The 27,754-nt window shown below is 42.5% G+C and overlaps 1 protein-coding gene across 9 annotated transcripts; it reads left to right on the forward strand.

Annotated features, from left to right (window-relative positions):
* TSC1 (TSC complex subunit 1) lies at positions 1–27,177 on the forward strand. Of its 9 annotated transcripts, none has more exons than XM_062505572.1 (23): positions 1–465; positions 7,651–7,713; positions 8,740–8,915; positions 9,774–9,877; positions 10,510–10,662; positions 12,356–12,500; positions 13,525–13,679; positions 13,966–14,039; positions 15,464–15,642; positions 16,084–16,193; positions 16,414–16,528; positions 16,897–17,012; positions 17,248–17,320; positions 18,621–18,719; positions 18,812–19,379; positions 19,615–19,658; positions 20,186–20,352; positions 21,227–21,409; positions 21,759–21,869; positions 22,375–22,497; positions 23,453–23,640; positions 23,747–23,908; positions 24,180–27,177. In XM_062505572.1, exons 3-23 carry the CDS (start codon positions 8,810–8,812, stop codon positions 24,658–24,660), a joined length of 3,456 nt encoding a protein of 1,151 aa, XP_062361556.1. In that variant the 5' UTR covers positions 1–465; positions 7,651–7,713; positions 8,740–8,809; the 3' UTR covers positions 24,661–27,177. The 9 variants fall into 9 exon arrangements, with proteins under 9 accessions (XP_062361556.1, XP_062361555.1, XP_062361561.1 ...); XM_062505571.1 differs by lacking the exon at positions 1–465 and adding an exon at positions 544–607; XM_062505577.1 differs by lacking the exon at positions 1–465 and adding an exon at positions 2,413–6,008 and having other exon boundaries at positions 16,414–16,534; positions 21,759–21,827; positions 24,183–27,177.
* Positions 27,178–27,754: the final 577 nt, after the last annotated feature.

The raw sequence follows: 27,754 nt of genomic DNA on the forward strand, positions 1-27,754 counted from the left end.
GGGTCTCTTAGAACAGCTCTGTCCGGGAGCCACCAGAGCCGCGTCCCCTCAGCACCGCTACCCGCACAACACTTCCGAGACGCTTATTTTATTGCCTTTCAGCACATCCCCGCACTTTGTACAGAACTCCTAGGGGAGAACCGGGGGAAACCAAACAAGTAAATAAATAAAGAAACCAAGCCGCCCAGACCCTTCCCCAGCCGGGCCCGACCCCCACACGTCCCCTCAGGGCCGGGCCTTGTTTACCGCCCGCGCGCGGCCCCGCCCCTCGCATCACGCGACCTCCGCCCGCCGCAGCGCTGACCCCGCCGGGATCCCTCCGCCGCGGGACTCCGCGGGGGCGCGGCGGACTCGGGCTCGTCTTCCGCTCATCCCCCGCGGCGGGAACGTCCCGTGAGGCGGGAGAGGCGAGCGGGGCGGGGAGAGAACGGGAGAGAAGCCGGGGAGCCGGTGGAGAGCGAGGCGGTGAGGCGGGACTTGGTTGTGCGGCGGAGGGATCCGAGGGGCGAAGCGCTGTGATGGGAGGGGGAGGCAGGGCCAAGATGGCGGCGCCCTGTGGGCTGGAGGAGCCCGGAGTGGTAAACAGCTGAGGGGAGGAGAGGGAGAGGTGAGTGCGCCGGGCCGCCCTTCGCCGCCACCGCCACGGCGACACCGAGGACAGACCGCGGGGACGGAGAGGAGGAGGAGGCAGAGCAGAGAGATGAGCGGGGCAGCAGGGAGAAAGGGCTGGGGGAGGAGGCGGCGGGAGAAAGGGAAAGGGTCGGGGGGATGGGGAAGGCGGGGGGGTGATGTTCCCCCTCTGACCACTTTCCTTTCTTCCAGACAAACTTGCTCCGGGGGGCTCGGGGCGCTGCCTCCGCACCACCCCCCCCCCCCCCCCCCCGCAGGGTCCCCTCACCAGCCACAGCGCTCTTTTAATTCTGCGCTTTTTATCGAAAACGGCTCAGCACCCCCATTGCAGAGGCTGACTAGCGATTTCCAGCTTTCCTCTCCCTTGTTTGCTTGCTTAAGAGGTTCTCTTGTCCGGGGTTGGGCATTAAATAAAGCAGTTGTTAAAGTCTGCCCCTCGCTGAGGAAGGCTTTTCTCATTTCCTTGCTTCTGGGTAGGTAATGTGAAGTCAGGATGTTGTTTACTTCTACAATAAAACATTTTGCTTCCTGTTATCACAAAGAACTTGGAAGGCTGCAGTTCTGAAGTTTTCACCCTTTGTTTGCTATGGATGCAGCCTCTGTCATTGTTTTATCAGTTTAGGCAGAGCTTCTCTCCTTGCTGTTCGGGGTTGGTTTTTTTTTTTTTTTAAATGAATCTTTTACAAGGCAGTGACTGAAAGGAAAAACGTGCCTTAAAGGAATGTGTGATTCAAAACCCCTGGAAATGACCCAGAAACCGGGATCAGGTTTTATGTGCAGAACTCTTTCCAGAACTGCTGTTTCCAGAGAACCTTCCAGTGGGTGCTAATACAGGTTTTCATTCTTTGTGTGGTCTGATCCTGCAGTTTCCTGACATTAACTTCAGGGGATAGTTATTGGAAATCTGTCAGAATCGAAGTGCTACTGAAGGGATCCCATTAAGTGAAAAAAAATAAAAAAAATCCCTTTTCAATTTACATGTATGAACAACTAGAAAGTAAATCTTTGAAAACTCTGGAAGTTTTAATAATCAGTGCAAACCTTGGGAATCTATCTATCTGCTGTTGTCTTTGCTGAGTAGCAATCAGGTAGTCTGCTATCAGAAACGGCTACACCACACTGAAGTTTTAAAATAAAATCAGGGATTTAAAATCCTGTACTCAGTGAAAACCCTTTTTGCTTTGTTTTACTTTGTTCATTTGTTCTGGCTTTTTAGCACAGTTCAGCCAGGACTACATCTGTGGGGAATTGCATGGACCTAGACTGATGAAAATATAATCAGAATATCTAATGTATCATGAGATAAGCTTTAATTAAAATGGTTTTATCTCTGGTTGTGTTTAATCCTGGCACCTTAACTCTTTGTTACCTTTATGGTGGCTAAAAAGTCCCATTATTAATGGATTCCCACGTGAAATATACTGGCCAACTGCAGATGTTTTGGTGTTCGGACAAATACTTGTTTTCAGTAACTATTTGCAGTTCAAAATGAATGCTGGCTCTATTTGCAGCTGGACTGCTGGGATGTTGACCTGTCCTGATTCCTGAAGTTCTTCCAGCTGCCAGCCACCTTCTTGTCAGCCTTGACAGGAGCTGGGGACGTGATTCAGCCTCTGTGCAAATTGAATGCCCTGTAACATATGCATGCTGCGCACACACACACAAATATATATTTGAAAAGATACCTTTTCATTTATGAGGAAGAAATTCTTCCCTGTGAGGGTGGGGAGGCCCTGGCACAGGGTGCCCAGAGAAGCTGTGGCTGTCCCTGGAAGTGTCCAAGGCCAGGCTGGACGGGTCTTGGAGTGACCTGGGATAGTGAAAGTTGTCCCTGCCCATGGCAGGGTGTAGAACTCGATGGTCTTTAAGGTCCTTTCCAACCCTAAACATTCTGAGATTCTTCAATAATAGGCAAATGAAACAATCAAAGCACTTTGCAGTGGTGGAAACAGGGGGGGGCACTTGATTTTGGGGCAAGTTGGAGACAGGTGTGTATTTAAAAAAAGAATGTTACAGCTTAGTGTCTGGTATTATGTGTTCATGTAGTTTAATAAACATCATGAGCACAAGTAATGATCTTTCCTTTCTTAGCATAAGCATTTCTTTGGGTAGCACATTAAGATCCAGAGTAAAATTCTTGCCGTGGTGAATTGCTGTCACATTCCTGGGCATTATGCATGTTTTGTTTTTACTTTACAGTTACACATCATTTGCTGTTGTTCTGTAATGCTGGGTTTAATTCTTGGAGCAGTTAAAATGCCTTAATGAGTACAGTAGATAGGTTGCAGTGGTTTCAAGGTTTACTGAATTGCTGCCTAACTCTGAATATTTTAAAAGGTTCCTCTTGGGGACAAAAAAAGTGCTGCAGAGATTTAGGAGTCTCAGTTCTTATGTTAGTGCCAAGTTTAGAGCTCTCTGATCACCTGTTTGTAGTTAAAAAGATTCCATAGTTGGACTCACTTTCTGTGTGTAGTGTTAATTAAATTGTTCTAGAAAGCCAGGGCTTATTCTTATTTATTTATTTATTTGCTATTAATATATGCAGCTGTGTGTAAGTAATTGCAATAATTCCCTGATTCCCTTTAGTAGATGGTTGGTCCTCCTGGCTTCTGCCAGAGGGTGAAGTGACAGCCCTTCCATCTTTTTATGACATGGATTGTTTTTAAACAATTTTCCCTCTGACAGAAATGTGATGAGTACCAATTAGTTGTAGTATATTAGCACAGCACAGAGTTCAGAGAATCTTAAATATTGCTGAATATTATTTTCTCTCTTTGTTTGGGCTTGCTGGGTTTTTTGGTGGTATTCCTGTTCCCTTGTCAGTTAAGCATCGGTAACAAAGTACAAGAGAATGTGTATAATATCAAGTTGTAACTATAAATAATAATTTAGTTTAGTTATGGAATCTTGTATCAGATCTTAATATAACCAGGAAAATATTTACTATTAGAAGAAGGCAGACACCTTCATTATTTAAAGATGAATAAATAAATTAAATTGATTGTATTGGCAGTTGTAGTGATCAGTTTGAAATGAGGTTTAGAATGTTTAGAGTTATTATTTCTGGGTGGTGAAAAGGGGAATTATCAGCTGCTTGCTTTCCTATGCCACCGGTGGTCTTTCTCCCTGCTGGAACTTTTCATTCATTGCTTATGTCACTTTTATAATGGCAGTGTTCAGTTTAACTGTGAGGGAAATGTAAGATTGGGCATGGTTAGGAAGCATAAAACGGGCTTCAGTTTGTGTGGTGAATGGGAGGGGGTGAGGCTTAATCCTTTCATGACCAACATTTCAAAGATGCGAGTGAAAAGGGCTGCTGTGCTGTCAGTCTGAATTTTTCTTTGAACACAATCGCTGTAAAATCCTTCTGTCCTCGTTCATTGCTTTTGCCAAAGCAATACCTGGGGTTGTGACCTGACCTTACCTGCAATAGAAATCAGATGGAAAAGTGTAAATCTGGAGGTTCTGGTCCTGTGGTGTTGAAATCCCCTTTTGGGGCAGAGGGAGCAATAACCATTTACTGGCACACCCTAAATTTAACTGCTGCTTAATGAGGAGCGATAAAATGCTGCTGTTGGTCCCCCAGAGTAGGTGCTAGTGGTTCTGAATTTGGGTGTTGTTGTAGCAAAGGCCCAGGGTGTGTTTGTGATGTGTCCCCCTCCTCCCCACCCCGGCGAGCAGCATAACTGGCACTACCAGCTGCTTTTTCATTTGGCTTGGGATAAAAATACACTGAACAGAAGAACATCTTCTCTTGACAGAAATACTTCGAGAAGTCATAATCTTTGGGAATGCTCTGCTGTCTCTTTCTCTGTTTAGCCTTTTTCAATTAATATTTCTACAGTCTCTCCCTTTGTCTCAAGATTGCAGCTAAAACTGTTTTGTGTTGTTAAGTTAGCTACTGAAAAAAAGTAAATTTAGACTTGGTTCTTGGCTTGTTGGCTTCTCCTTTTCCTATAAGATGGCTCCAAAGCTGTACTGGTATTTAAATACTTTTTAATAAGTATATCTTAAAGAAAGCTCTTGAATATAAGAAGTGCTGTTGGTGTGATATTTTCCACTGAGATTAAAATGTTGTGTTTTAAAAGGTACTTAAACAGACTTCTTTTCCTACTCCTTACTAACCACATACTTTGGATTTTTTGTATAAAACTAGTTTTAAAAGTTAGTGAAGAGTCAGTGACTCAAATCCCTTGGAAAACTTACTTGTTTTAATCCTATTAGTTGCAAGAATGGCTGCAGGGATGTGGAAATTCTTCTTATGAGGGAGGGAATGATTGCAATTCTGGGGATGGAAGCATTAGAGAGGCTCGTGTTGTAACTGTGTATTTGAGCAGAAAGCCCTGCTGGTGATGTGATACTGTCAAGGTGTCAGGGATGTCCTGTTCACCGTGCAAGTATCAATTCCAGATACAAAATACCCTGGCTGATCCCGCTGTTTCACAAGGTGTTGGGAGCCCCTTAACCTGGCCTGTGCTTATCTACAAGATTTGAAAATCACATCACAAATTCCTTGTGGGACTGTGATAAATCACACTGACACCAGGAGCTGAACTTCATCTGCCAGAACATGATGTTTTCTCACTAAAAGCCTGTTGCCTGTAAACTACTTATTCAGCTGCCTTTGCCTGAAAAAAGTGTGGCATGATTTAAGACTATTGCTGAAATTTCCTGGCTTGTTCATTTGGGTTGGGCACAGATTTGAAGCATCTCAGTCTTACTTAGAGTTTAAAATGACAAATGGCTTTACCTTGAGAAAGCTGTCATTTGCCTTTTTTTGCTTGGTCATTTGTGTACAGTGGGGTGACAACATTGACTGGTTTGGTGTAACTTCAGATAAACTTCCACCTCATGAGGTACCCGTGTGTAACATTGCCCCATTTTTAGATGTGCTTTGATATACTTTCTTTTATTAATATTTTGAATACTTTTGGAGTGGAGACTGCTCCGCTCTAAAGCACTCCAGTGCACGATTGAGGAGTTTAAATAAACGATGCAGGATTTATTGGCACAAGGTCACTCCAGCCATCTGTTTTAGTCAGGGAGCTTGGGAAATGATCCGTTACCTACGTGTGTGTCGTTATCAGCAGCTGAGCTCGCCTTATCAGCTCACCCTTATCTGATGGCAGGCTTTGTTCGTGCCAGCACAATGGCACGAAGTTTGAAATCCTCTTACCTGCTCCACATTTAAACCGGGGTTTTCCCCGTCTGTCTGCAGAGGTATTGTCGAGCCTGATTTCCAGAACCCATCCACAGTCTCTCCCAAAGTGTGTTTTGTGATTTCACCCGGCTGCAGCTTTTCCTATGGCAATACCAGAATCAGTGAAACTGCCGTTGAAGATTTTACTGGTGTGGCGAAGATCTGGTCCAATATAATGGTATTGCTCAAGGAAAATAAGAAAAAAAAATAAATCACTCTTTTCACTGGTATGGGATGGGAATCAAAGGTTTTTATGGGGTAAAAAAAAAAAAAAAGCAGACACTCATGTTTCTGCTGCTTTAGTTCTCAAAACAGGTTTTGCTTGCAGTTGCTCTGGGGGTGTGGCTATGCATCTCTTTTGTTAATAAGACTTTAAACAGCTGCTTCATGTTGCTTAGGAAGCTGGTGAAATCATTGCTTAACCATAGCTGAGACTGTCCTGATAAAAATTGAGGGCCTGCAAGGCCTGTTTGAAAGATGTGTTCTCAGAAATGAAGGAATAGATTCCTTAGAGTGAGCTGCTTCCCCATACAGTGTTGCAAATGAAGTAATTTAATCAATTCAATATTATAATGATTACTAGAAATGGGAAAAGCAGTTGATTCCTCAAAATGACTGGCAGTGGAAGGCTGACTTCTTAGGTTGCATGGATGTGTGGCTTTAAACCTTTTGAAAGGATGGTGTCACTCTCTGAGCATTGTTTGTCTTCTAAACAGCGAGCGCTTTGAGGAAGGAGTTGAAGCTTGGGAGTCTGAACAATGTAGGAAAAAGAAAAAAAAAAAAACCAGCCAAAAAACCCAAACCAAAATCCTAAACCACAACAAATGCCAGCTCTGATTTTATGAAAAGCATAGATCTGTTCTGCTTTTAGAAAAAAGCAGCTTCCCTCACCCCAAGTCTCTATTCTATTATTATCCAAGTCTTGCTCACACTACCAGCCAGTTTTAAGTTTGCAGGTTTAGCATTTTGCCAGCATTAGACTAGAAAGCAAATAGCATTTAAATCTAAATACTTCAGTGATCAGACTATGCTTGCTGCTTGTGCATGACCTGAAGTTTCATTTGGGCTATTCAGTTATGATCATTGAAAACTGAGGGTGATTGGTTTTATGTTCTGCACTAGTGATTACTGCAATGCTCCAGCCAGTTTTTTGCTACTGAAATGCCAGTTGGGAATGTAGTGCCATATTATCACCTTTGAATTTGCAATCAGTGCCAGGTTAAGTAAGCTGATGTCTGGTGGCACTAAGAAAAGTGACCTTGGGCAGTTCTGCAACTGCAGAGTGATATGTTGCAAATGACAAGGTTTACTGGTGGACACATTAACTCCTGCTGTCCAGTGACTTTGTTAAACATAAATTTTCCAGCAAGTCATATGTATATAGGTAATTACAGCATTATCATTTAAAACAGAGCAGTGATCTGTGGCCTTTGGCTAATGCCTAAAAATGTTTTGAATAGAATTTAAAGGCTTAAATTAATTACTGTATGTTCAGAATAGAGAAGAATCCTTTCTGTGTAAGATTCTACCTGCCATAAATAAAACTTTAACAGCTTTTGAAGGGTCACAGTACAAAAACACAGTCTTGTGAAAACCATCTAGTTTGAGGTGATTGCACAGCTTAACCTGTGGACAATTCTGGAAAGGACAACTGCAGCACCTTTTGGTGTTTTTCAGACTGTGGGCTGACTGTTCTCATACAGGGGGTACACAGCTCTTCTGTAACACACTTAGTGGTGTTCTGAACATATATATCTGGTGTGATAAGGAAGAAGTAAATTGTGCTTTTTCTTAACCTCTTTCTGATTTTTCTTTATTAGTGATCATGAAAGGTGTGTGGCTGACAGCATTGCAGACAGAAGCTCAGCTCATCCACAGAACAGGTGCTGTAAACACAACTGCAGTAGAAAAACAATTTTGTGTGTAAACTTGGTATGTGTCAGTCTTGCCTTCCATGGGGGAAGTGAAAAATGTTTTCTAGCTTGGAGTGGGAGGGAAGAAGAAATCCTTACTAATAATATTAGGTGTGATTTAAAACCAGATTTGTTCTTCCACTGGGAAAGGTTTGGTATAGGATTCTTCTGGATGAAATAAAAATGGATTTATTTTGTGGTAGGTAGGTCAGTGTGGCACCTGGGTCCCGCTGGTGCCGGTTCATGGGAAGAAGCCATTTTAAAAGCCTGACATGGCTTAGATTTGGTCCCACTTAGCAGTGTGCAGCTGACCAGTTGTTATCTGCACACTGTTGCATTTAATAACTGATGCAGTTTTTGCACTGCAGAGTTTATGATCACAGATCACACGAGTGAAGGCAAGGTGTGTTGTGCTGCTCGGGCTGTGTTTGGTGTGCTGAGGCTGCCCAGGAGCAGCAGCTGCAGCAGCCCTGCTTGAGTTTCCCAACAGCTGCAGCCTGGCCATGTTACAAAGTCTTAAAGCTCAAATCTCTCAGAGTGCAACAATGCAGAGCCCAGGGCAGTGAATTCCTGACCTGGTCACAGGAGTGGAGAAGGATCTGGAGGTGTGTATTTTCTCCAGATTTTAGTCTTATGCAAAGGACTGGAAAGATGGTTTGAGGAGGAATTGCTGTAAGGGAGCTTTTTGCATTTTATTCAAAACTTCAGCTTCAGTTTACTGACCTGGAGAGCAAATTAAAAAATATGGTAAGAAAATGCTCTGACAGTCTAGATACTGAGGTCTTCTGCAAAACAGATTAATGTCTCTCTGAAAAACATGAAAAACCCCTGACTCATTGGCTTTTTGGAAACTCTTACAGCTTTCATTGCAGGTGTGGAAACCCTAACAATCCTCTCAGTGTTAAATGGGCACTTGTGTGGAAAAGAAATAGGAGAGATGAGAGATTTTATATGGAGAGGGAAAAGTTCACTCATCTGCTGTCTCTTCTCTCCTAGTCTGGTAGAAAAACACCCATGAAGAACTTCCTGAAGTTTTAACCTCCACATTCATGTCAGTACGTGCATCATGGCACAGCAAGGAAATGTTGGTGAGCTCCTCTCAATGCTGGATTCTCCAATTCTGGGTGTCCTGGAAGATATAACAGCTGCATTCAAAGATAATCTCATTTGTGGTATGTATTCTTTTGTGTAATTTTGGGAAGGGTTTTGCTTTTACATCAATAAAAGTAGAATCATGTGGGGTTTTTTTTTTTTTTCTATCAAACACTGTCTTTGCAAATGCAGCTTGAAAGAAACTCTTGATATTTGGGTTTGAAATTGCTTTAAGGATTGAGGCTTCTCTTCAGTCCATTGTGCTTAATGGTATGGCTCCTGGAAGGTCTGTTACATAATTGTGAAAAACACTATTACAAAATGACTGTCTTTTCCTGAGGCAGAGCCTCAAGTGTGAGCTGATGAAACTTTCTTTGTCAAGTGTATGTAGAAAAAATTAGGTGTCACCCATATTATGGGAACTAGTGGGATTTTATTAATTAAAAAAAAGAAAAACAAAAAATAAACCCAACAAAACCCTACTCCCAAACAAAACAAAATACTCAGACTTTGTGAAGAGTGATTGCTGCTCCTGAGGCATCACTTGTGCTGACAGAGCCTTTTCAGAGCATGAGAGCACTGCCAGTGTCCTTGTCCCTGAACTTGCTCTTCTTTATCTGCTGAAGGGAGAGAACATCAAATCACTCCTGAACACTTTCAGCTACCTGTAGGGTTTTATGGCTAGACTGGAACTGTTGATTGGTAAAACCTGGTTCCTTTGTCTGAGCTGAATGCAATCACTTGAATGGTTTGGAACCAGGAAATGTAGTTGAGAGGTCTCATTTTCCCAAAAGTCTGCTAAATGCCAAGGACTGCTTTATGTTAGAAATTGTGTAATAGTTGCTTAAAAGTTCTGCAATGTCCTTGTAGCAAATGCTTCATTTCTAGTGTGTTGAGGATGTTTTTGAGTCTTTTCCTTGCTGTCCCCAAACTGACAGACCGTGGGCCTATGCTTGTCAACAACCTGGTGGATTATTACTTGGAAACCAATTCTCAGCAGGCACTGCATATTCTGTCCACCCTGCAAGAGCCTCATGACAAGGTAAAAAAAATAAATCTCGTTATGGCAGATTTTAGCCTGGTATTGAAGCAGCCTTTAAATAGCATCCGTTAAAACTCTAGGGGTTCCACTCTGGTGTACAATTACCTTGCTGTAGGGATGTAGTATCTCAGTAGTAAGAGTAGTTTAAACTTTTTAAAAAAAAGCTTCAGAGGTGTCTGTTTCTTGAGTTGCTTAAATTAACCCAATTAAGCAAAGAACCTCTATGAAGGAGAGGGTTTGGAGGATTAATGTTGTCTCTTTACGGTGCTCCTGCTGCAGGATGTGTTAGCCTCAAACAAATTGGTATTTTGAGAGCAAGTCAGGATTTTAAATAGATTGGAAATGGCACTACAAATTGGCTGCTGCCCAGTTTTTTTGGTTTTTTTTTCCATTATTTACTTCTAAACATTTCGAAGTGCAGTGACTGCTTCTGGTCTGTATAGTTTGCATTTGTTTACCAGTAGTCTCAAAGTTATTGCAGGGTTCTGTTTCCTCTGCAATCTTGTAAAATTTGTAAGACACCTATAGTTTCCATATTGACAAACTGCTGAATATAGACTGGTGAAAAATAATACAGCTGTTAAATATAAATACCTTTCTTTTCTACCCCTCTCTACACAATCCTTTATCAGCATCTACTGGACAAAATTAATGATTATATGGGCAAAGCTGCTACTCGTTTACCCACCCTCTCTCTGCTGGGACATGTGATAAGACGACAACCATCTTGGAAACACAAACTTTCTCAAGCACCTCTCCTGCTTTCATTACTTAAATGTCTCAAGGTAAGAACTGGCAGTGCTGTCTGTAAAACACCTGATGTAAACTTGCATACAAATGCAAGGCATCTGATTGCTGTTTTGATGTCATTTAGTTAAGCCACAGTGCTATTAATATCAGCTGAATACTCTGTGCTGATGCTGTTATTGCTGACAATCTTGTTTCTAAAAGCTACTATCACTGTGAGTTAGGAATGGTTTTTAAAACTTTTCTGAAATAAGGTAGAGACAAGAGGGCCCTTAGTGAAGTTGGTGGATATCTTGAATGTGAACTTAATGAGAAATACAGTAACTTCTCACTGGTGCAATTTGAATTTGTGTCCCCTCTCCTTGCAGTGTAGATGGGCCATGCAATGGACTATTCCCTGGTGAAATTACCTTGGAATTAGCAGACTTTCCCTTCTTAGCTACTGACAGGCTGGATTACAAGGAGGTAGCTGTTCCCCCAAGCTTTGTGGGGTTTTTTTTCCCTCACCTGCAGATTGATCAGGTGTAATACTGTACAGCACTGTACCAGTGAATAAGGAATGAAAAGTGCTTTGAGACCTAGAATGCATTGTCAGTAATGGAATTTATTATGATAGTGAAGAATCCACATTAGTCATGAAGTCACATTTAAATGCACGATGCAGTCAAGTGCCAGCACTCTTCAAAACAAAACCACCACAAATTTGTAACTGCCAAAGGAGCAGCTCCAGCTGCTGTTACTGGAACTCCTGGTGTGCCTGACAAGATCTGTTGCCTTTTGCTGTGTGACTAAGGGAGGAGGGAAATGTGTCAGAAGGCTGCTGGGAGTAGGACAGAGATGTGGAAATGCTGGGGACATGGACAGAGGGAAGGGAGGGACAGGAAATGTGCTCTGATAGGTTTTGTGACTGAGGGAAAGTAGAGGCTGTAGACACACAGAGGAGGATAAATTCCTTAAAACTGATTGTCCCATCAGCTTGAGTGGCTGCTGGGAGATATCCAGAGAGTTCAGCAGCACCTGCCCACAGCCTGACCTGTGCTCAGTGCATCCTGTGCTGACAAAGCAGAGGAGCTACCAAGGAAAATGTGCATTAACTAAAGAAGCAAGGAAAGAGTTTGAACATTTTCTGTGCCCTTTCCTAAAACCTGATTCTCTCTTCCTGTTCCATCCAGCCAAAAGTTTGTACTGCCACATCCCGTTGTTGTGGCACAAGCCAAGGTGTTCTAACCACTTGAATTACTAGGTGTTCTAGTTTGTTTGAATTACTGCTGGGTGAAATTTCCAACAGCCAGGTTTAGTAGAAAAACTTTTGACCCCTGTGTTGGTAACTGGCCAGCACCCTTGAACACTCTGATCAGATCTGCAGTTTCTGAGCCTCTGAATGCTGTGTGTGTTTAGCTCTGGGGAGGAAGGTGTCACATAAGATGCTTCACATACCAGTAATTGTTTTTACTCAGCTGTGGAACTGTGGTGATGTTCTGTTTTTAACGAACCCAAGTGTTTATACAGAAAAGAAGCAGAGTAGGAGCAAGAATCCCAAATCTATTTTTATTTCAAATTGTTCTGTATGAAAAAACTCAATAATCTTGGATCATTAAGTTCTGGTAGGTTTCAGAAGGACTGCTTCAATAGAGAACTTTTTCCATGTTGATGATTCAGTGTTCACTTCATCCTTGGAAAAAAATTAAGTTCAACACATTTAACTAATGCAGGTTTTTTCCCTTCTTGCAGACTGACACAGATGTAGTAGTACTCACCACAGGTGTCCTAGTGCTAATAACCATGTTGCCAATGATTCCTCAGTCTGGCAAACAATACCTTCATGATTTCTTTGGTATCTTTGGGCGTCTCTCAGCCTGGTGCTTGCAGAATCCAGGTGAGATTTCAACTTCGTTGCATGCAGTTGTGGTTCAGCACTATCCTTGTGACTCATGTGCAGTTGGTGAGCACATTCTTTTGTGAGACTCTTAATGGTCTGAGATTATTTAAACATAGAAAATGTTGTGTTAAACACACAAGCTGTTCTGTACTTTGAGAGCATGGGGGAGTTCTTTGCTCAGAATTTAGAGGTCTTTTAGATTCTTCCATGTGGTGCTGCTATTGCATGAAATTTGACTGAACCAGAGTACTGGCCTGATGACAGTGAAAAGCAGAGATTGATCTTAGTGGAGAGAGAAGGGAAAATGCTAATGTTTGAGGCAGATTTTGGGGAATTTGATATTCCCAGATATAAATGGGGAGGGGAAAGAAGCAACATATATAAGAGTTTATTTTAATGTTCAGCTATCACTAGTCATGAAGGTTGATAAAACTGGTTTTCTCAGAGCCTTGGCTTTCCTGAATTTGTTGTAAGGGATCTGATGTCTAACACCAGCAGTATCTGTGAGTGTGGCTCATGGCTGAATGAACAAATGCTGTGTTAAGCACATAGAGCTGCTATTTAGAGAGCCATTCTGCACTGCACGTAGAATTGGAACTTCTGAGGTGAATTCTAAGATTTGTGTGCTGTGATTGCTTTTGGTGGCTGCAAGCTTTTAGTTTTTACCTTTTGAAGTGAAACAAATCTAAGTTTCCTTTTTTAATCATTCAGTCAGTCTTACTCTGTCTCACTATCTAGAGGAGTTTCAGGTTTTAACTTGAATAAAAACAAAGCTATGCTTTGAGAATGACAGCACACTGGTTGGAATTAATGGTCCTTATCTCAATTTCTGGGTTTGCTGTGAGCTGATGACTAAGTGTTGCTTGTTTTCTGAGAAGACTTCCGTTTCACTAGGGACTATTTGTACCTCAGAAGACTTGTTCCAGTTAACATTTCAAATTTAAAAGTATTTTGCCTGTATTCTTAGAACTTTTGTTCTTTTCTCCAATGTAATGAAAAAGATTCTAACTACTTTTTCCAGGTCATGTGGCAGAGATTTATCTTGTCCATCTTCATGCCAGCGTTTACTCTCTCTTTCATCGTCTTTATGGAATGTATCCTTGCAATTTTGTCTCCTTTCTGCGTTCTCACTACAGTATGAAGGAAAACCTGGAGACTTTTGAAGAAGTAGTCAAGGTAAAATGCTGCTCATCTGTGTATTATCAGAGACTAGGAATTTACAGCTATGTATTCCAATTTAATGCAATTAATTTGCCAATTCAGCTGAGGGCTGTTCAACAAAACAGTATAAAAATGAACGATTTGACTGAGAGCTCGGTCAGAATCAGCTCTTGAAGCTGTGGTGATGTGTATTAATCTTATCTGTTGAATGCAACTTTCTGAACTTTTGGGATCAGCTTTATGTGGTTTATTGCAGTCCAAAGGAGCTGCACTGATAACAAGTCCTTCTTCTTCCTCCCAGCCAATGATGGAACATGTGCGAATTCATCCAGAGTTAGTGACTGGATCCAAGGACCATGAACTGGACCCACGAAGGTATTATATGTTCTCTCTGCTATTAGTAAAGGCTCAAACTGAGCAGCTTTTTGTGGGGTTATTTCAGAAGGTTGCAGCAAAACCTTTTCTGTCAGCAACAGTTTGTGTGGGGGTGTTTTGCCACCCAGATTTATAGGTGCACCAGGTAAACATGTAGACTTTCCTCATCCCAGCTTACAGCTGGATGAATAAGCAAAAACTGTTGTGAAAGGTCATTGACAATGATGTTGGGGTTCTAAATTAATTTTGTGTTTGGGATGGCATTTGTCTTCTACTTTACTTTATCTTATTTTTATGACTTAATGATCAAACATCCTCATAAAGATCTAAAACAGTTTGCCTATAATGAATAAAGTGAAACTGCCAGAGATGCTTCATTGGCTGAAGGTTTGGGTCATATTCCTTGGGTTTCTTGAAGTATTTGATGGGATTTAAGTGTTTAAAATGGCTTCAGTGTGTCTTGTTTTGGTACCTAGATATTGGTTCATTTAACAGATCAGTTCTTTTAACAGGTATGTGTTAACATTATCAGCTGTATTAGTTTTCTTTAGCAATAGGCTCATTTGCCTGCAGCAGCACCACTTGCTGCTTTTCTCTTGTCTCCACAGGCCCAGCCACTGAAGAGGAGAATTTGACTCTTGTTGCTGCACAGTAGTGCTCTTGCCCTGCTTTTCAGAGCCACTAGGAAATCACTCCTAACTGGGAACCCATTGAATGTCACAATGCTCAATTTTGCAGGGGGGAGGGTGGCATCACTCAGGAGCACAATTGGCACAAACCCACCAGTGGAAGCCTTCTGTTTTGGTATCTTGGACAGAGTACTTTACTTTCCAAAGCAACCCAGCCTTTAATAGACAGCCTTCTGGGCTTTCTCTTTTTTACAGTGAACTTCCATCCCTGAAATATTGGGCAGATCTAATCTGGCTACTTAATTTAGTGAGAAGTAATTTTCAGGATGAAGGAGGTAGTAACAGTAAAAAACATTCCCCAAACTTGGGAGGAAAAACACAGATCTGAAACTGGCATTGCAGACAGTGTTTGCTTAAATCATACAGATTCCCCTACTGCTGGCATGTCTAAATTTTGACTACCAACATATGAGTGTAGTTGAGCTGATTTCTACAGCTGCTGAAGCTCAGGATCAACCAAGTCTTCGTATGCTGTTCCTCCTTTCCAGAGTGCTCCATGGCAGACCTTTATGGATCTCTGTGTCAAAGCAGTTTTGTCTCCTCTTTGAGACCCATTCTCACAAGTCATCTGGTTGCAATTTCTGTCTGGTGCCTTGTTCCAGTTTGTCTGGGAGCATGCAAAGCTGCCTGGAACAAATGAGCCATCCTACAGGCCAATTCCTCCTATCTCCAGGAACTCTTGTTTTTAACAATAATTGACTAACTTACTCTTTTGGATCCAAAAACTGTCTGCAGGTGGAAAAGACTAGAAACTCATGATGTTGTGATAGAATGTGCCAAAATCTCCCTGGACCCTGCAGAAGCCTCGTATGAAGATGGTTATTACTCTGTGTCTCGGAAACTCTGCACAAGCTTAAAACATCATCAAACTGACCCCAGTGCCAGCTCTTACATTGACACACAGAGCAGCTATGGTAAGACCTGCCTGATGGCTAATCAATACCCAGTTGCTGGAGGAGAACTGGCCCTAGAGCAAAGAAACCAGTCTCACTAATTATCCCACTTTAAAGTCTGATTCTTAGGCACCAGAAAATAAACCATCATTAAAACAATAAATACATAGATATATTTTCTGTGTGCAGGTATACAGCATGTTCTCAACGTTGGCTCTCCATCCCCTGTCCTCCCTACCACAAAACAACCAACAAAAGAAAAAAAAAAGCTGTAGTACAATGTATTCAATAGATATTTTCTTAGGCTGGAAGAAAAGTCTCTAGCTACAAATGTGTATGTTGAATGGATTTGAAATGCTTTGATTAAAAGCCTTTTAAGTCCTAGCCAGAAGAATCCTGGCTTTGTTTTTTCATGTGTTGGTTGCTTTGGAATTTTGATTTTCTCTTTTATTTAACTTTCAGGGACTTCTACCCCATATTCCACTCCTCGGTTAACACTATCACAAATGCCAGGGCAGCTACCTCAGATTCTGAGCCCACAGTCCACGAGGCTGTCAACTGAGCCACAGCAGGTAAAGCAGAAGATGAAGCCCTGCAAGTTTTCATTATTTGCACTTCCATTGTTTCTTGTGCCAGTCTTAAAAATCCATGGATTTGAGCTGTGCTGTGACTTCTTCAGAAGTTGGTGTTCATTTCAGATTTAATTTCTGCCTGATTTCCTGTGTGAAAACCTGGATCCAGGCACTTGACATGTTCCTTTTCTGACTCTGCTGTGTTTTACTTTGTGCACAGGCCACCATCTGGAGCCCTTCTTCAGTGTGTGGTATGACCACGCCACCGACGTCCCCTGGCATTGTCCCATCAGAGTCATCCCAGTCTGCTTCACAGCCCTACAGCAAAGCTTTTGGTACGTGCTGCGTTTTGGAATTAGGCCTTCAAGGTTTGTTTTACTGGAAATTCTGGCTGTAAATTTTACTGGCAGTTTTTAAATGGGAATGCCACATCATGCCAGTTGATAGATTTGAGTGATTACTCCTGTGAATTGAGTACCTCACCTAGAGCAGTGCTGATGCAAACTGAGAGGAAATCTGTGAATTCAATGCCAAAGTCTGAAGCAGCTTTTGGGAAACTGCTCTTTTGTGTTGATAAACAGTTGAAAGAGATTTAAGTAGTAAATGCTATGAGATGGTGTTTAAATGTACAATTCTACACATACAATGTTCAGCTGAACGGAGGAAGGGGGAACCTGCTGAGAGAACTTGTGCTCCTTTTCAGCAGTGGGGAAAGGAACACCTTTGGGAACACCAGCCACATCTCCTCCTCCACCCTGCACTTCAGATGACTTTGTGCATGTTTCACTCCCTTCAGCTGCTGCCACACCTCCTAAAAAGGTATTACAAAATTCGTCTGCTGGACTAATCTGTTTGGTTTTTTTTTCATTGACTTGCCTTAATGCAGTGACCTTAACTGAGAAAGAAAAAGTCAGAGTAGGTGCTTTATAAAAAAATTGTTGTATTTCACTGCAAAAACTCTTCTAAATGTAGACAGCTATTGCCACTTCCAGCTGCACAGTTGTCAATGAAATCTAAGGCAATTAATGTGTTCTGGGTTTCTTTTGTTTTCCAGGAGGACAAACCAGATTCTGGGAGGCCTTTACTGTACCGACAGCAAAATGTCATAAACAGCGATAAATCATTGGGTAAACTCCTGTTTTCTTCTCCCCATTACTACAACCTATTGTAAACAACTCCATTTTTTTATTGACATGTGTTCCAGTTCCCAAACACTTTTCCTCAGTTTTCTTTTTCTCCCCTGTGTTCTTTGTAGTTCCAGGATCCTGCTTTAAACTGTGATTCAACTTGAAACCTTCTTGTGATACTTCTGATTTCAGTTTAACTGTTCATGTTCAAAAATAGATTGAGATTTTTTTTTTTCCTTGCTCTCCTGCATATTTTAAAATACAAATATAGGCTGAAGGCTGAAAAAGGATATTTATTTTTATAAAAGCTGATTCTTTGAGGTTGGTTATTAGAAGCAGCAAATGTTGCTTCAGCAAATTATCTGTCACATATCTGGATCAAACTGTAAAGCTGCACATAAGGGTAGATGTGGTGCTCCCTCTTAAAGGCCTCTGGAGAAACTTTGTTTTCTGTCTACAATTATATTGCTGTATTTGAAGCTATGTTAAATCCTGTGGAGTACTGAAATCATTAGGTTGAGGAACTCAACTTCTAATAGACAAATGTAGATTCCATTTTCCCTTCTCTGTCATCTACCTCTGAGACAGCTGTAGAAAGGGATTTTGGAAGTGTATTTGAGACTTCTGTGCTATGAATCTTTACCATCTTCAAAGTGGTGATGACAGTGAAATTTAAGTCTGGTTTTCCATGGTGTAGTTGTATAGTACCACTGGAATCTGAATAGTCTGAATTCCACATTACAAACAGGTAAAGTTTTTACTGAGTTCTGATCTGTGGCTGAGCTGAGCATGAGATTTCTATCCTGCAGTGTGTTTCCCACAGCTGCTGTCTCTGTTTTGTTCAGTAGCCACAGACTGGCAAGTTTGTATTACATCAGATTGCTAAACTGCCTTTTTTCAGGCAGGTGCTGTGTCCTTGTAGAGCCAGCTCAGAAGCTAAAGGGGAGGTTAATGTGGAAGTAGAGCAGTCACAGTGCACACTAGCCAACTTTATTTAATGGGTTAAATTGCAAACAGCACATCCTTCCCCACAGATGTTGTGCAATAGCAAATGTTAAGTTCACAAAATTACATTTTGGGGTCAGGACTGACCTGTGACTGATCTCTGAACTGTTTTCCACGTGCAATGGAACAGGAGTCAGATACCTTCCTCCTTTGAGGAAGCATCTGAAGAAGGGACAAGCTTTTCTTCTGAGGACCTTGCAGCAGTAAAAGACTTCTGTTTTGTGCTATGCTAAGGCTGGAGAAGACAGCACATGTAAAACTAACTTTGTTTTTTTGTTTGTTTGGTTTTTTTCAGACATACCCAGTAGTAAAAGTTCAGTAACCTTAAGTGATCTTGCAGAGTTCTTAGGTGGGTTGTCGTTTGAAGATAGTGCTGAGAAGGACAGAGAGGAAGGTAATGTCTGCCCTCCTTACCTACACCTTAGCTAAGGAAATGTTTGTCCTGTTGAAATACCAGATGCATCATGATGCTCCCCCTCTCCTCAGATGCAATATCTAAAGAGATCTCAGAGATCACAACCGATGCTGAACACATGGTGCCTAGAGGAGGATTTGACTCCCCGTTTTACCGCACAAACGAAAATCAGTCCGGCTCTCAGAAGAAGACCCACTCAGCAGCCTCCAGTGTTCAGGGACACAGTCAGACCTCTGAGCCTTTAACATCTCTGGACAAGCCTGGGCCTGAGGGTGCACGGGAAACGCCCAAACAAACATTTACTCCCATAGACAAGCCCTGTGGAGGCCCTGGGGAAAGCCCTGCTGGGAACAGGGAAGGAACCTCTGGGGAGCCGAGTATCCTCACTCCCAGCCCTTGTAAAGTACCAGCACAAAGGAGAGTGGTGTTTGGGAGTGGGCAGCCTCCCCTCTATGAGCACCTCTTTGAGGTTGCATTACCAAAGACTGCCTACCTCTTTGTTGGCAAGAAGACTGAGGAGCTGCTAAAGAAAGCCAAGGGAGCCCAGGACGAAGACTGTATGTCCTCAACTTCTCCTGTGGAAGTGCTGGACAGGCTGATTCAGCAAGGAGCAGATGCACACACTAAGGAGCTGAACAAGTAGGTGACTGAAAATCTTACTTTACAGACTTTATTGTTACTCTTTTTTGTGCTGGCTTCATTTTAAGCTGTGTGGGAAAAGCAACCGCACAGTTCCAGTTCCTCCCTAATCTTTTTATACCAATTGACCTTAATTGTATTTTTGCCAGGCTATAAGCTCTTTTGAGGTGAACATTCCATTTTTTTTTTTTTTTTACTTAAACTTACCTGTTAATGCTGCATTTTCTTTTTTCAGATTGTCTTTGCCAAGCAAATCTGCTGACTGGACTCACTTTGGAGGTGAGGAAATTTCTCATGTTTTGGCAATCTGTTCCTCTGTTATTAGACTTGCTTAAACAATGACCTGCATACTTTTTGATTGTGGGTTTTTAACTAATGCTGCAGAAAGATGATGCCCTCCACTAAGTCATGGTTTATCTTCTTAGCAAATAGCTGTGTTCCAGAGAGTTGAGCTTCTTTTTTCATCTTTGAAAAGTGCAACATTCTAGACACTTCTGCTTTTGACCATTTCAGCCTTGCTAAGCTTCAGAGCGCTGCTGGCCATCTGACAGATCCTTGCACCTTCTCTCTGGTTATTGAATCTAAAACTGATTATTTTTCTTGCTTATTTGTGTGTCTGTGTCTCAGTTTTGCGCTCTGAAGTTTCTGTGGTGATGGCAGCTTGGCTTTTTTTCCCTTAATCAGAGGAGCAATCCATTTACAGCATATATCCATTGCTTTGGGAAAAAATGCTTATGATTTTGTGTTGGAGAGCAAGTAAAGCAGAGAGTGCAGCTCTCAGTAACCTCTTCTGTCTCCCACTGCAGGTTCTCCCCCCTCAGATGAGATTCACACCCTGAGGAACCAACTGCTTCTGCTGCACAACCAGCTGCTTTACGAGCGCTTCAAGAGGCAGCAGCACGCGCTGCGCAACCGCCGGCTCCTGCGCAAAGTCATCAAAGCCACGGCTCTGGAGGAGCACAACGCTGCCATGGTGAGCAGGGACACAGCTCCACCAGTGACTGAGGCACACTGGTGCTGCCACTAGCGTTAATTGGCCTGGCTGGGGTCTTTGGTACCACTCAACAAAGAAGCCTCGTTTGTCGTTTCCTTCGAGTCGATGATTGTGGAGTGATTGGAGCACCAGTTCTGTGTGCTGTCATTATGAATGTCAGAAGTTTGTAGTTGACTGCAGGCAGCTGAATCCTTCGTGCTTGACCCCTGCCAGCACTTGCCTTTGGATAGTGGTAAAGGCTTCCCTGTTAGTGGAGTGGTTGTTCAATGCCTGGCTAAACACCTTTCTGCATATTTGATAAAATATTGTCCTTTTGCTGCTCAGATGAGGACTAATAGCCAAAGCTTTGAGAACCAAGTGTTGTTTTCCAGAGATGTTCACTGTGATAGAATTTGAAGATATAAGTGCACTGGGGGATATCTCAGTACAGATTTAGGTGTGTTTCATAATGCATTTTCATGTTATAGCTAATTCTATCAACAGTTTCACCTTCTGATAATTAACTAAAAGAACCAAAATCAGACTTCCAAGTAGGTTTTGGAAGATGAACTGTTGCTTCAGCTGTGAGGCCCAAGTTGAAAGCATGAGAGGCAGTGGAAAAATAGGCTATTGCTCATTGTGCCTTTGAATGTGGCTGTGAGTTTTCAGCCTGTCCACTCTTATCACCATTTCATCTCCTTTTCAGCCAAAGCCAAGCCCCAACAGCCTTTAGAACATGCTCTGTATGAAATGTTTCGTGTGTGGAAAAGTGTTTTCCTGCATGCTGGTAATGACAGCTTTGCTTGGCTGAGCATAGATGTCCCAACTGCTAAGCAGGTGTCTTGTCTAATGCCTCATGTGGGATTCTTAACAGAAGGATCAGCTGAAACTGCAGGAAAAGGAGATCCAGGCCTTGAAACTGAGTCTGCAGAAAGAACAGGCAAGGTACCACCAGTTTCAGGAGGAACATGATAATATTGTGGCTCAGCTTCACAGCCAGATCCGTCAGCTGCAGCACGACCGGGAGGAATTCTACAACCAGAGCCAGGAATTGCAGGTATGAAGCATCAACAAATTTGTTGTCTACTTACTGGTTTTAAAAACAACCTTCTTCATAACAAGGCATGAAATACCTGAGAGAAAGCTGCACATTTTTATTAGAGATATTGTCCTGATTCAGAATTAAGTGCATATTTGAAAGTGCTTAACTTAGTATCGTCCTTCTATAGTTCTGTTATGCCCTGTCTTCAGCTTGGAAAAAGGAAAAGGCAGGTTCTTAGCTGGTTTGGAGGGGTCAGTCTAACTTGATTTCAAGTTCTGGGGATTTACAGCCTTCCAGCCTTGTGTCCCTTGCTGTCCTTAGTAAACTTCCAGAATCCTGAGTATTTTTTTTGTCACCCGAGCAGACCAAGCTGGAAGACTGCAGGAACATGATAGCAGATCTGAGGTTAGAGTTAAAGAAGGCAAACAACAAGGTGTGTCACACTGAATTGCTGCTTAGCCAAGTTTCTCAAAAGGTAAGAAAACTCAGTGTTCCCAGGGTCCCTTTGTGTCTTTTTGATTGTTTTTTATCTGATAGTTTTTATCAGGTGCTCTTTCTTTCTTGATCTGAAAGAAGCCTGTGCTGAGCTCCATAGAGTCTGATGTTAATTGCATTTTAAAAAAAAGAAAAGATAAATGTATTTAGTGAAGAAACTCTAAACTCAGTTAAAGGGCATCTGAAACTTCTTATTTTGGCTTTTTCCACAGCAGGGATTTGCAGATTGAGCATTATGAATTTATATTAAACCGTTGCTAAATCTTGGCAACTGGAAGATATTGTTTGTATCCTATGAAATGAGAAGTTGTTTATGAAAACAATTTATTTAACACTTAACTACCTATGATGCCTTGGATTTTAGCCTTTGTTTCCCTTCTTTATAAAAATAACCTGTGAACACAGTGCCTATCAGCTGTGACTCTCCTGCTGAACTGCTTCTCCCAGTTCAGCAAAAATGGATTCTGTTCCATTTCCCTTCCCAGCTTTCCAACAGTGAATCAGTGCAACAGCAGATGGAGTTCTTGAACAGGCAGCTGCTGGTTCTTGGGGAGGTCAATGAGCTGTACCTGGAGCAGCTGCAGCACAAGCACACAGACACTACAAAGGTACCACCGCAGAGGACTTTTGGGGAGACTTCCTTGAGGTCATCATCCAGCATTTCCCAGCCCTGAGTTCAGAAGGAAAGGCTTTGTAGCTTAAAAGATTCTTTGTTCTGAAGTTGTTTCCTTAGGGATTTGATTTTTATATTTGATCTTCTGTTCAGATGGTGTGTGCCCTGTGGGTTTGAGGAATATCTTCAGTGCCCCTTCTGAAAGCTAAGGAGGAGTTGTTGGGGTACACCTGGAGTCAGTTTTGGCCAACTGATACAAATTCTTTGCAATTTCTTTTCCAAAGACCTAGACTTTACTTTTCTCAGATGTAACTGACAGCAGATTGTTGGTAAAATAATGCAGGGTAGTGCCAGAATTTGTGGAAAGATCTTAACAAGGATTTTATGGGTTTTCATGAGGTGTTACTTTAAAATGAGCATCTCAGCCTTCCCACTCAGTCATTTTCCAATTAGAAGTTACCAGTAACTTCACTAAAACCTCTGTGGTTCATATGGTTTTACTTCCTGACTTCAAAGAAACCTTTTTCTAATTAGAAGCAAGTAAATTGCACAACAATCTAGCTGTTCCTTCGTGAGAGCACGTAATTAAAGAAGGTGAATAATACGCTGAAAAAACGTCTTCTCTTGGTATTTAATGAAGGTCATGTTGGAAAATGGATTTAAAATGGAGTTTGTCTACTCTAATCCAGTGCAGAACTGGCAAGAGTGCTTTGATGAAAAGAAGTTTTCATAAGGAACATTAATGTGTTAATAAATTCCAGTGATGTGTAGTTATTTTAATAGTGTACATCCTCAGCAGGGCTGGTTTTCTATATCTGTTTTTAGAAATGCTGCTTTTATTCTGGCTTGCTTTAAAATGTGCCTATTTATAACATCAGAAACATGTCTAAACACCAATAAAAATAACACAGGATCAAATTATACTTTACCATTGTGTTGTTTCCTTTGAGGAGGTTGAAATGTTGCACACTGCTTTTCGGAAAGAACTGGAGAAAGCAAAGTCGTGTGTTCAGCAGCAAAGCCAAAGGCTCGATGCTTCCCAGAAAAGGATAGCTGAACTGGAATCTCAGCTTGCAAAAAAGGACCACCTCTTCCTGGAGCAAAAGAAATACCTGGAAGATGTTAAAATCCAAGCAAGGTAGGGGCTCCCTATGTAACATTTTAGCTGTGCTTTGACAGATGCACTGTAACAGCTGAGGCAAAATCTGGAGATTTTGAACATTCTGGTTTCTCTCTTTGCTCAGGGGCCAGCTGCAGGCAGTAGAAAGCAGGTACAAGGCCCAGAAAAGAATCACCCAGGCATTTGAGCTGGAGATCTTGGATCTGTTTGGGCGGCTGGAGAAGAGCAGCCTACTGAAAAAACTTGAAGATGATAAAACAGAAGCAGCTGAAGCAGCAGAAGAAAGGTGAGGGTGGTGGTGTGAAATCTGCAGGACCCATGTGGGATTATTGTCAGTTTTGGATTTTAAAAAAGTGGATGTTGCAAAGCTGAGTGTGTGGCACATCTGGTTACCCTGTCACTCCTGTTTTGCCCTAGAACTGTAAAAGGAAACCTATTGAAGTACATACCCAGAGGCAGAAAGGGACAGTAATCAAAGTAATCTACCCTGGCCAGCATTTCCCTCTCCACTTTTAATTGCTGTGATTTCCTTGACACTCTGTCCTCTCTTCCCCAAGCAGGCTGGATTGTGGTAATGAAGATTCAGCAGGACACAGTGAAGAAGCAGTGGGTAGAAATGGAGAGACCAAACCTCCCAGCACCCGAGGCAGCAGTAGCAGTAAGGGGGGCAGCAGCAGCGAGCTCTCCACCCCAGAAAAACCCCAGAACCAGAGGCTGAGCAATCGTTGGGACACATCCATGTTGCTGGAGCCCTCCACTACTGTCCCACTGACTGTAGGTTCACTCCCCAGCTCCAAGAGCTTCCTTGGAATGAAGGCACGAGAATTATTTCGCAACAAGAGTGAGAGCCAGTGTGATGAGGAGGGGGTCACCATCAACAGGCTGGCTGATGCCCTAAAGACTGAACTATGTAAAGATCCAAGCATGGAGTCAAAGGTCCCTCCAAGCCCCGATAACCTCTCGCCTAAGCTCCAGGAAAGCAGTGTTGGACAGCTTCATATCATGGACTACAATGAAACTCATCATGACCACAGTTAAAGAGGAAGATAGTCAATCAGTGTTATTTTCATATTCTTGGCATAGAACAGGAGGCGTGAGTGCAAGTTTAACTAAAAGCTTTTATGTTTCTTTGGTCTGAGCAGAGGCTCATGCAGCGGAGCAGGATCGATGGCCAGGAACGGAAGGAGGCTGCTGAATGAATGTAAAGTGGATTTTTGGGTCTGGAATTGAAAATGCCCAGCCTAACTCTTGCTTCTTTCTCAAATTCAATCCTTAGCAGCGTATACTAATTTGAAGGGACAACTGTTAGCATTTGCAAGTATTTTTCCCCCTTTTTCCCTGTCCCCAGTTGAGTGGCTGTGTTTATGAACTTGAGTGCAATATGAGGCCAAATTAACATTTGTGAGTTTACTCTGAATGCTTTGTATTTCTTTGCAAGCTTCCCATTTAGAGCAGTTGGTTGTGCTGCCTGTCCAGGTGACTTTGGTTCCTTTCATCCTGGAAAGAAGCAGCACTAGGATTTCCAGTGTGTTTTCTATTTTTGCCTGTCCACTGTCCCACATCCCTCAGAGCCCAGCCTTCATTAAGTTGGAGTCTGATTGAATACCCAAATGTTTAAAGAACACTGTACCTCTGCAAAATGATACGTTCACCCTAATTCATGATCATTGTTTATATTGTCCTTAACATTTCCTGGGAAGTTACATTTGAGCAGAGAAAAAGGAACTGGAGCTTGTCACGCAGGAGAGACCATAAATGCTGAAGACTTGTTAAAACACCAACTTTAGATCTTCTGGGTGTTTGAAGTGTTTGCCTGACAGACTGTGATTGACCTCACACTGGTTTTTATGGGAAAGCAGTTGGGGTGGGAGATGAGGGAAGAGGAGCCTTTACTCAAGTAGGGAGAGGATGCAGAACATGGAGGTAGAATTCCAAGCTTATGAAGATCTACAGAGGAGGATTTGCTTCTTTAATTAGGGAGATGTGCTGCCTCACCCTCCTTCATAGTTCTGCTCTTTGTTCCTGATCTGAGCAAGACCTGTTTTGAGTCCAAGAAATTGGCTTCATTCTTCCTGGGAATACCTTTTCAGGCTTGACTTGGAGAACATGGTTTCCTTCGAGTGCTCAAGTTGTAGCACATTTTTGAGTTCAGCAGTGTCAGTTTGGCTCTAGGTCTCTCCCCTTCACCCTCATCCTACTTCCTTAGATGACAAGGCTGAGGAGGAATCCTGCTCACACTGAAATCAGAATCCTGGTGTGAAACCTTTCTGCATTAATCATGTTTTAAGTCAGTTATGAGCCTTCTGTGAAGGAGGATTGTGGGATCAGGGTTTGTCAGTGGTCAGACTCAATCTCCTTCATGACAGAGCAGGGCCTGCTGCTAGGAAGGCAGTGCTTGTTTTAAATGTCCCACGTGGCTGGGTCCAGGTGTACTCAGACGGTTCAGGCTTCACAGTTCCCCTGCATCACATATGGCCTCTTCTCCTAAACATTCTGTGGGTGGCAGCTGCTGTTTAAGAACCACCTCACATAGAAATCAAGTCCAAGCACACTTGCATTTGTAGTTCAAATCCCTTCTTAGCCCGGGTGGGAAGGAGGCTGTCAGAGCAGCTGCTGCTCAGCTCATTCCTGACAGGACTCGTCCTCCCTTTCCCACCTCCTCCGTAACTCCAAGGTCTGAATACATTTCTGCCTGTCTTAAATTATTCTCCGTGTCCTTTCAGTTGGTCAGTCCGAACTCCGAGAGTAGAGGTGAACTTCAGTGGTTGTGTCAAAGCTGACTCTGCATGGAGTAGAGAGTAGAGAGTTGGTTGTAAGTGACAGCCTGGTTTTGTCGGCGTCTTTAGGCTTTCTCAGACGTAGTGGTAGCAAACGTGGTAGCGCGTGTTTCGGTGAGATTTGGAGGTTTCCTGCCCCTTTCCCTCTGGATTCCAGCTCTGGGAGTGAAAGGCCTGATGGGCCAGCTCAGCTGGGAGTGTTGGAGGTTCTCATTCCCACCCTGCTCTGCCGAGCCCAGATCTGGCGTTCCCAGGGGAGGCAGGTTTTGTGTCAGTCTCAAAAATGCCCTGGCAGCAATGCAAGCTCTTTGATAAGGTGGCTTTTTTTCTTCTTTTAAACAGGATTTTAGCACTGGGATAGTAATGGAAACCACTTTAGGTTTGTTTATGGACCACAAAGATTATGGAGGAACAAATTTTGCAATTTTCTTTCCTAAGTCTAAAAATCATGGATCTGCTGTATGTAGTTAACTTGCAGTTTGTTTGAAGGGGTCCCATCAGTGAAGTGGAAACAGATTTTTTAAACTGACTGCTTTTAGTTAAATCTAAAATTGCTGTCTTTGTCAAGTTAATCTGTTCCCTGCCTCGCTCTTTGTAAGCATGTTAAACAATCCACATTAAATGCCATAAATATGAAATATGGGGAAATGGTACAATCGTAAGCTAAAGAGAACTTAAACCAAAAGGAGGTTTTGCTGTCCTTATTAGAATGTTCTAAAATGTCAAGGCAGTTGCTTGTGTTTAACTGTGAACAAATAAAATGTATTGTTTTGCACTACTCTGTGTTAAATTCCCTGCCAGACCTTTTTGGGACCAAACACATGGAAGTGAGTTCAGTGTCCAAACAATCCAGAGCAGGTCAGTGCTGCTGCCCCTTTGCACCTTTGCCCCTTTTCTAAAGGATTCACCTTTAGAAGCTCATTTTTCTGCATGGAGCCAAAGCCTTTTTTTCTTCTGTGGCAGACAGACTCACCAACAATGTGCCAGTGTAATCCATAAATGAACTGCAAACAGTTCAGTGCTGCAAATCTGCGGGTGAGCTTCTGCACGGCCTTGCTCCTGCAGGCCAGGACTGCACAGTGATTAGAGAAATTAATAGCTGGAAATGTCAGAGCCTTGTTTGCAAAGCTGGAGCTGCTGTCAGGAGTTGGCTCTGTCTGTACTTTTCCCTTCCACACAGTGCATACATTGCCTCAGACCACAAGGAATTCTGGGGCCACTTTGTTCTAAGCTTAACCTGGTGAGGTAAGGTTGTTCTCTTGTTTTACCTTTTTCCTAGACGGGCACTTTCTCAGTGATTCTGGTCTTTCATTGTTTTTTTTTTTGTTTGTTTGTTTGTTTTTGTTTTTTTTTTT

The sequence above is a fragment of the Cinclus cinclus genome, chromosome 19 (assembly GCF_963662255.1).
Source record: "Cinclus cinclus chromosome 19, bCinCin1.1, whole genome shotgun sequence".
NCBI classification, from domain to species: domain Eukaryota; kingdom Metazoa; phylum Chordata; class Aves; order Passeriformes; family Cinclidae; genus Cinclus; species Cinclus cinclus.